At 36.0% G+C, this 10,600-nt stretch overlaps 1 protein-coding gene across 1 annotated transcript; it reads right to left on the reverse strand.

Moving 5' to 3' along the window:
• Positions 1-840: 840 nt before the first annotated feature.
• Positions 841-6,245, reverse strand: LOC100368999 (heat shock 70 kDa protein 12A-like). Its single transcript, XM_085495110.1, has 5 exons — positions 6,133-6,245; positions 4,582-4,921; positions 3,751-3,972; positions 2,895-3,072; positions 841-1,883 (listed from the first exon to the last, which is right to left on the reverse strand). Exons 2-5 carry the CDS (start codon positions 4,894-4,896, stop codon positions 841-843), a joined length of 1,758 nt encoding a protein of 585 aa, XP_085351236.1. The 5' UTR covers positions 4,897-4,921; positions 6,133-6,245.
• Positions 6,246-10,600: the final 4,355 nt, after the last annotated feature.

The raw sequence follows: 10,600 nt of genomic DNA on the forward strand, positions 1-10,600 counted from the left end.
TTTGCGAATTTGAATCCATCAAACTGGGGTACAGTAACAGCAAGATCGACCTGCATATTTTAAATGTCCCAATCTATGGCGGAACATAATATCGTTGTATCGTTACACAGTTTAATACACTAATTATCTACAAGGAGTTTTTTTAAGAATACAACAGATTGAGCCGCATGCCTCAACGGAATGTCTAACAACGAAAAACACAAGACAAAAATAACTGACATAATTTAACTTTACGAGTTAACTTTTTATGAGTAATGTAATCCCTCTCCCACATCACATACAGCGAATATAGTGCAAGTTTAACTTTTATATTTCTTTGTGACTGTCTTTGATGTACTGATTGCAACACCACAATATATTTATTATTATATTAGTCGTTATAATCATGGTACATTTTCAGTAAGACAAATTTCATGAAAATAAACGCAATGAATGAATACAATAATATGTACTTCTCAATCTTCATATTGTGCAAACAGTGGCGGATCCAGCAAAATGTATTGGGGCGGTCCAAGCGACGCTTAAGATATACGGACCGTAAATCGCAGTGAAGCTATGCGTAATCCAGATGATACGAATCTTCATGCGTTTGGCGGGGTGGGGGGCATGCCCCCCCCCTCTGGATCCGCCACTGTGTGCCAATAATACCTTATCAAGATACAACTTTGTCATAGAAATGTTAATAGCACTTAATGACTTTCATAGCCAGAATTTTAATGTAACCATGTATACAGAAGGATTTTAACTTTACATCAAAAATAATTTTAAATAAAAAATAATAACTATCAATGTCGTTTGTACAACGAATTGTATATTCAAATCGCTTTTGGCATTTACGTATTAGCCTTTAACAAAATCTAAGGATAAGTGCTTAACGTTACCACTTTCCTTATCTAAAGTAGTTACCTTTATCTCGGTATTGCCAAATTCAATGTCGAGTTTAAGCAGCCTCGACTTTCCCTTGGTTGTATCTGGACTAGGGAGAATGATTTCCGCAATCTTCTTGACATATGGTTCCCGGACGTACTTCACCGAGTCTTTTATTGTCGTGTAAAAACCAAAACAAACCGACGTCTGGTCTGGGAATAAAGGACAATATTTGAATGACCTAGTGTCACCCACCTTTATTTTTTCACCCTTGGTGGCCAGGGTTCTAAATACCATGCAATAGCATACCCCCCTTTGGGTAACCGCGTACTTCTTATTACATTTGACATTATCACATCTTTCAGAAACATCTGAACCATATGTGTATGGACAAATTCTGGTCTGCACTGCTTTTGTGTTCAGACCAAACAAAACAGCACCCTTAACAACACACAAACTTGCGTCCAGTGGTATCATTATTCGATACTTGGAACCAAATTTCTCTTCAAATCTTTTTGTCAGTAATCTGGACTCTGGGAATCCACCAACAAGATAAATAATACTAAGATTCTTAAGTTTATCATCATTTACAAGGGTTTCTACATGTTTGATAATATTTTCGACTGGGGCTAGGAATAAATTGGACATGACCTCATAACTAAGTATTAGGTAACCATTGTGTAGCTTTACATCGCATGGTTTGTATTGACCTTTAGCCCTCGCCATGAGGCTTCCGTTCATGAAAAATGCATGAGGAAGACGAATCCGAGTACTTGCTTTTGAGGATACAAATTGGGGGGATCGCTTTTTCATTTCGAAGTCTGCCATCATCTCTAACCATTCGGCTGGAGAATTCTGCTTAAAATTCGAAATAAATTTGGCCCCAAATAGAAAAATAATAAGGTTTTCAAATTCGGTTTCAACGTTTATTCCTCCCCAGGCACCACCGGTTGGTTGATACACTTCGTCCACTGCTTGATTGTTGATTGTATGAACAGTAATGTCAACTGTGCCACCTAATAAACGGAGAAATATATTCAGTAATTCAGGACAAGTATTACAAATAATGTAATGTAATTTCAAGCGACATCAATGTCACTTGTCTGGTGTAGATATTAGAATGAATGAGCTCACATTTTTTGTCGAAAAACCTTTTCGCATGAGTATTGTATAACCTTATATTTTCTCTGTTTGTACTAGTCGGTTGAATTTTGTTCAACAATGCACCATTTTATACACGCTCAGACCAATGCAAGACGCAGTATTTTCGCTCACATCTTTCAAATCGCCTAACGTCATACCTTGGTTGCATCCAGTATTGTGGTCCTTGTATAACGCTCTTCAATGATTTGACAATGTTTTGTATTGTATTCTTTGTGCACATTGTTGGTATTGCATGCTTTTATTTTGCGATGTCGCTTAATGATGTATTTTCGAATTCTCACGAAATATAGCTTTATATATCACTAACTTTTATTGGAAATGTTGAGAGTTGGGTGTCACGGACTCATCTACTAACCAAAACATATCTCACTTGACGACAAGAGAATACATCTTATCATAATATTGTATTTTGTAACTGTCAGACTGTCTCCGCAATAAAACGAGACACTCGTCAAAATTATTTTCTTCTATTCTTTCCCATTAAAATATGTTTGATGATTGCCGATGGATTTGCCTTAAAATTGTGCAAACGGTCACCAAAGTGTTGCTATAAATGTAATAATTTGGATAAATTATTATTTAAACTGATAGTAAGATTTTCGTTTCAAAAAACGTGTTTCTGTATGCAATACATATATATGGAATCCGCTAAACTAGCTTAAAGTTTGCACACGCAATTAATTGCGATTGTGGTGTTATGTTGAACTAAGACCTGTGAGTTGAATAGATTAAAATTCGTAATCTACGATATCATATGCATATTTCTCAAAATATTTAGTATTTACGGAATTAAGAATAAAATAACAAGTGCTACTTTGGGTGGTAGGATAGATTGACAAATGACCTTCTGAATCGATACTTACCCCCATTATCAATAATCATGTAGGTAGGCCCGTTGCACGCAATAACTTCAGGAGGCGTTCCATTTAATGTTTCATCCACAAACTCTGATAGATCCCTTTGGCGACAATCAAGCGAAGCAGCTTCTGGTTCCAGTGCTAGAATCAGCTGTGTGGGGTCATCAGATCGGATTATTTTTGCCTGTTAGCAAATACATTGTAAAATTACTCCAAGTAAAACCGGTAGTATCTGAACAAATTGTTGAGAATCTTAGTTGAGTTGAATAGATTTTATTCTCGTGTAAATATCAGTTTATTGTACATCATATCTCAGTGAATAATACCGCTTAAATTCAATATGAAGAGATGATTGAATTACTTAGTTAGGAATACTTATCAATTCATCTTTCGTCGTATTTTGTCTTTATTTGTTCAGTGTATGATATCAAACACGTCATCAAAACCATGGTTACGACTACATCAAAATGATCTCGTATGAATCAGATGCATACTATACCAGGAACCACACAGTTGTCATTTTAGTTCTTGTTGAAGTAATAATTACAATAACACAGGTGGTCATCGCGCCGCATATGTGCGACATTTGTGTTGATGAACATTGATTTTCCCACAATTCACTGGGCTTTTCTGATGAAATCGCGAGTACGAGTTTTGACCTGGGCACACTAATCACTGCCTCGAATCATTCGATACCTTTCTAGTCATCTAACAAATTACCTCGTCAAAACTTTGTAACCTCTCAGTTTGTAACGGCTGGTCTGCGCGACAAAATCGCCATCTTTGTTTATAAGAGACCCATATCCCGTGTATTCGTGGCGCGATGACCACACCCCTTTAATTATTAGGGTTGGTGTCCTACCTGAATACATGCCTCCCTCATAAACTGTTTAGATACTTGTTTCCATATTGCTGGCACAGTTAACACCCATTGGATGTCACTATTGTAAAATATGTAACCTGATGTTGTGGAAATTACTTTCAGAGCCTCTTTTGCGAGATACGTTATCGATTCAGAGAAGATTTTCAGAGCATTGACTTTCTTACCATTACTAGCAACAAGTTCAGTGGTGGTGTCAACCGCCTATAATCAAAAGTAATTACAATGGTAAATATTTGTCAGTAATCTTAGCATGTAAAAGAAAAATGCTTGCATCTTGTAAGTTAAAATAGAATAAGTAAATACATATTAAATACATTATGCAGTATATTGTTTAAAATGGCGATAATGTAAATTACTTGACAGTTATCTCAAACGATTTACAAAGAAACATTACGAAACTAGCATGGAAATGTATATCCGAAAGATATACAAAAAAGAATGTATCAGCAATGACGCAATCAAGGTTATTGACGCCACATTCGAACACTGTTCATCATCAGCAGTTTGCCATCTATACCGACATGACGTGCCACCACAAACATCGATATAATATTTTTTTAAAACATCTTTAATAAATTATATAACTTGGTAAAATGAAATTTACATTTTATGAACAAAATAAGTATAACCATTTTGTATTTGTATCTCAACTTACCCATACAATCACATAGAAATCTATGTGTGTGTTTTTTTTTTCTTGAAGACCGACATCCCTAGCAGTCAACGAGCTGATTCAACTTGATATGTGTGATGATAATCGATATTGTGCCCACTTTTCAGACATGCATATATTCCTTTATTTTATCTTACCTCCCTTTGGTGAAGTTCCATTTTGAATCTCTCAAAATAATAATACTCGTCTTCCATGTTCTCGCCATCATTCAAGGAAATATACTTTTCTTGGGCGTCATATCCAAAGGAGTCAAATGATTCATCCGGATTTAAAAGAATACACGTAGGTGTTTGTGATGTGCTTACACCTCTACTATGTCCCCATTGTTTACCTATGTGTATTCCAGGAATTCCACTCGTATAGCTATTCAGATTATATGAAAACGCAAATCCACTGAAAGTGGTACCGAAATCGATCGCCACTACTGCCAGGTATTTGTCTGAGAGAGGCATGACTCGACCACGCTATGATATCCACCTGTGGGTATATAAATAATAATAAATGCAACCGTGTGCACATATGCATCGAGTACGGGTAGGTGTTTACAACACGTTATAGAACTTTGATAAAAGGTTACGTCGGAATATTGTTCATAATATGTGTATTATTATCACATGACAACGGTAATATCATTTACAGTTTATTTGTTGTATATATATTGATAAAAGAATAATAATTATTGCGACCACTAAAACTGAAAACCATCAAAACTTTATATTCTCGGCTCCTTAGCAAAATTAGCATATGATTTCTAAGTGCAGTTTTGAAGAAAAAAAACATGCAATATATCCAGCTCATGTATGTTGAACGGAGTTTGTTATGTGATAAAAAGGTTCGCACTGCTTACCCAAAACACTCATTCAAAAAACCTTCGAAATATCATGATTTATCAATATAATGATTAAATAAATAATTCAACTCAATATTCTACAATCGTATGACGTCGTATGATACAGCTGATATGCGGGAGTCACGTGCACTCGTCCGCGATGACGTCAACTCGTTCGGAATAACGGGGTATTATAATAATAATTCCTAAATCTATTTGTTATGCGCGACGTCGTGCGACATATTACCTCATCGTCTTCGCACAATTGAAAATATGCAAATAAGGAAAATACATAACATTTTGTCTTGTTTACACACTTTGAAACAAGCCATCTTTAACAGTAAATATATGCATAATGGAAATATCAACGCATCGATGCCCAGGTGATATCATGAAAACGGAACTGAAATAGCAACTTAGCTTGAATACTACTGTGAACAAGTGTACACATATTGACATATTCCCTGCTATAACATAAGCTGTATTTTGGGTCAGTCCTACGTGGCGTAACGGGGGCACTCCTTCTTTCAGTGGCGGTGCATTTGCTGGGTTGTGAGTACGAATCTCGTGCTTCATGAGAATATTCACTTTTTAGATGTGCACAAATAATAGTCACAAAACGAAAAACAATTGGAAGATGTGGTTCATAACTATCTATCATGTCGATTAGATTTTATAATGATGTATAAGATATTGGTGTTATGTTTTATTATGTCACAAACAACCTACCTAGGGAAATGAGAACCGTCTATGTGACTTCGACGCCACAAAGAAATCATTGCATAAATATACTAAAACCCGACATTGGAATCAGACAAGCAAGTATGTTCAATATCATCTTTGTTCATCAAATACTCACCAAGGGAAGGATTGGGACTGAAAGGGTCGAATTCAAGCCTATTCCATCATATTTTCTCACAGGTAACAGCGACCAGTCGCCATCTTACTTACACTGCGTTCAGTTGGGTCACGTGTCATCGATGATGTCATTTTTTGTTATTACGTCATGTGGTTTGCGTGATTGTGTCTCCACTTAAAAGGTTGACGAACTTTTGATTGATTGACGTTCTATGTGAGGAAGAGAGTTATTGACACATCATGTGCGTGTTACCTAGTTACCACGTGGTAAGTAGTTCTATGATAATTCATCAGCCCTGAAGTGAATAATAAAGCAGAAAAATATCTGTTTCTTTACTGGAGCTATAGTGGTGTCGGAGAATACTGTCAAGTTGGTCAAATAAAATCAAAATGACGTCCGGTATCCAGAATTGTGTTGACCCTTCATAGAATTGCTCTCTGCCTAACCTAATTGTTCCATGATATAAGTTCAATTTGTTAACAGCTCAGAACTAATATAATAATTAATGTTGATAATGTTTTTGATATTGACAGGTAAGATGATGCGAGAAAGTAGTAACTGCAATAAAATAAGTCCTACATGTTTAAAATGTGATATTCAGCTCAAGTTCATACATGATTTATTTTATTTAATCGAAATGTTCATCGACGCTAGGCAATTTAGAAAATTTCTATTATTATTATTAACTTCATTTCAGGACAAGCCCATATAAATAACAAACAAACTTACAGTTACCTAAGCACATACAACCACATACTCCACATAGATGATTCAAAATAAACATCACTTTCTAACAAATTCTTTTGCACAGAATTAGTACCTTGCACAATTCATTGCGAAAAACTCGTCTTGCGTAACTTAACATGGAAGTCATCGACATACAATGTTGCAGAATATTGACTACAACTAGTGTTAACATTGTGGTATACGTTACATAACATTGTAAATGCAATATTATATGCTACTTGAATCCAATTAAAATTAACAGGTATAAAGTTCACTCTCTCCATATAAATCCATGGATGTATCGTAGGGTCATTTCATAGCGCTACTATAACTAGTAAAACTATTGTAGCACTTCGATGGTCACTGAGTAACAGTGTGTGTGTTCTGCTATGATGGTGCACTGTCATATACTCTGGGTTGTGCATTTTCAGACAATGGACATGAACCATATTGCCTGGGTCAGACTCATGTTGACTGAATCGACTCGGAGTTGGCTCAGTGTTTAGTTTTATCCCCCATGTAGTAAATTTCGGTAAATGAATCGCACGCTGATTGGTTCCCGTGTTGAATTACACACGTTATACTAATGCATTCCAATTTTATTTATATTTATATTTATACTATACAAGTTTGTATATACTACCTGGGTTCTCCACCACGTGTCATGAACATTAGCGTTGTGTTCGAGGATCAGGAAACTTCGTCTCGCTTGGCTGATGTCACTTCACAGTCACTTGGGGGCTGAAAATACTAATAAATACTAATTTAAAAAAAAACAATCATCCGCTATACGAATATAAATAAACAAGTTGTGAAACAAGGCACATAGTAAATCGACACCTTGTCGGTTTCAAATTTCGATTTCTTACTATAAATTTCGAAACAAAAAGTTTAAAAGGAATCGGGTGTTATGTTAATAACCATTGTTCATAATCGCTAACTTGATTTTATTCAAAACTGTACAAATCCTGCGTTTTCTGATGATATCAGACGATTTCATGAACGAAAATGGTGAACAGCCAGAATCAAGGGTGATTCGCACAGAGTTCTGGGTAAATCAAGTGCGCATACTCATTTTCAGCCAATAACAGCGAGTATTTCCTTGATTTATTCATCACCCCGACACTGAACTTTAACCCAAACACCCCAGGCCCCTAATGTAAATCAATATGCCCCCTCTAAGTAATTATAAGTAACCCAAAAAAGAGTGTTTATACCATTGAAATAGAGGAGGGATTCTGGAAACCAGGTTTAGAATTAATGGCGAGGGTGGTTCTAAAAAACTCTTGGCAATTCAGTTAGGATCGTGAAATGTGAAACTTTTTCTTTTTTTAATGTAATTCATAACTTAATTATATAAATCATATGCATATGATATATCTGTGCCTTATTTATAAGTACATATTTTGGTATTCTGGTGGTTAAATATATGAAGACCTATACACATCAAGAAGGTAAGGAAGAAGAGTAGCACACCATAATCCAAACTATTTTGTAACCTAGCGCAATATTTAACCCTTAATAGAAGACTTGAAAAGAAAAATTTCGCATTCTTAGTTTGTTCAGCGGGTACCGGAAGGCTCTATGCTCTAAAAACTTTAGAGTTAAGCAAAATGTTCAAACAAGGCCCCGGGTTTGTACACCCACACAACACGGGCAACATCAAGGTCACTTCTACACAACACAAGAGTAATCATAATCACAAAAATACATATTGACATAATGCAGGGAGGAAGTTATGAACACCATAGAGTCATCATGTGTTGTTAGTTGCAACGTACAAGGCTGTAGGACGGCTCTTTCCGCAAGCCCATAGAAAGCCTACAGTTCAGTCAGTAGCTACCCATTCATAGACATATATTCTGTTTTCACTGGTTTTGACTAGTTCAGTGGGAGCTATGATATAGAAGCACCTAATTCCAGTTTAGGGTACATGTTCCCATTCTTTGCCCTCTTGGCAGTACCTTGTTGACTGCCAGGGCAAGATACAATTGTGTTAGTATAGACAGACCTAGTAGGGTGTGGTTATCCCGCTACCCGGTCCCGGGGTTGCTGCCCTGGTCATATTACGTGACCCATGAACGCACACGGCTGAGAGTTTTTCTACAATAACACAAAGTACTGCAATTCACCCAAGAAATAGAAATAAATTATTACCAGCGTTTCAAACCTGGAATGCGTAAAACTTAAATCATCGTCTCCAAATAGTTGTTACACTTTCTTGCTGGCTGTTTATTTGCATAAACTTGAATGTTTACAGAAATTAGTACAAAGAAGTCATTTTTTAATTTCACATTAATATAAATATTAATAATTTACTTTCCGCCAACAATCGTAAATACATTGATTACCCAGTTAATCTTGACACTACCACTTCTAATTAATACTCAGAACTGTTCGTTAGTACTAGAAGTACCAGCTTTTTACTAGACTATATGACCAGAGTGATGATTTCAATGAAACTATTATCAATATATCACATCTTTGCAGAAATATCCTACTCTCAACTACATATTTCCAGCTCATTAGATATGTCAAGACATGTGGTACATTAGCTGGATTTTTTAAAGAAACATTACTTTCTTCTTCAAAGCAAACATTTTGTAGAGAACGTCTGACCTTAAAATTAAAAGTTGTTTGGCAGGTGTAATTAAATACAATGAAACTGATGATCACAGATGGTATCAATGATATTTGTCTGATTCGACATCAGGTTGCATGCAGAAACCACGTATGACGTAAAATGACGGTAAATATCATATGTGAAGTAGTGTGCGCTCACTTTTCACACCTGACATGTTCATATGCATATACTGCGAAATCTGAATACGAGAAAATAGATATTAAAAAGATCCATTGACGCTTGAACACTTGCCTTTCCCCTTGGCCCGCAAAATTTAATCAGTGATGCTCAATAATGTTGCCGATTTTGCTGTAATTTCCAGGGTACTTTTTTTTTTATTTTTTATTAACCAAGAATTTTACGTTTGTGTATTTTGACACTTAAAAGGCAAGCACGGTTGATAGCAACAGAAGCAGTGAATGCCCATTGCATCGCAATGCTTTCAGTGTACATTGCTATGATGATACACAAACCAGCAGTACGGTCGTCACATTACATCGTGTTGGATATGCACACAATTACGTGGTTGTTAGTTTCAAACAAGGGTGTGATTTTGTGGGGGAAATGAGGGCCTTCGAGTCATATTAACACGTTTGTTTTGTCATTAACCAAGTATTTTACAACTTAACGTGCCGTTATCAGCAATCGTTGGTAATATTGAAAGTATGTTTTACATCACACAACCTAACATATTTACGCAAATAACCAGTATTGGCATGTACATGCCTGCAGAAGATAGTAATGTAGCGCCCTCTATGTGCTAGAAAATTTCAAACAAATTATACTATAAATGATTGTGTGACAAACTTGAAAGAATATTACAAATATGCATGGTGAGGAGATCAAATAAAAGCCAGCAGGATGAAGTTCTCTATCCGGGTGACTGTGTACTGTTTAAATGGTAAGAAAAACCGTATGTCGTGATTCAATAACATGATATAAAAATTCCACAGTGTTGTCAGAACATGTATACAGTGAAGATTCGTGAACCAAAACCAGCTTGTACATTGGGTTTGCCTTGCCATTTGTTGAAAACTTGATGCAAAAGTCCTAAAAACGATCATGGCTGTCGAGTCGTCGAGAAGTGCGCCACCTTTTGCAGAGATGAGAAATGGTAAT

Source organism: Saccoglossus kowalevskii, chromosome 21 (genome assembly GCF_978046115.1).
Source record: "Saccoglossus kowalevskii chromosome 21, keSacKowa6.1, whole genome shotgun sequence".
NCBI lineage: Eukaryota > Metazoa > Hemichordata > Enteropneusta > Harrimaniidae > Saccoglossus > Saccoglossus kowalevskii.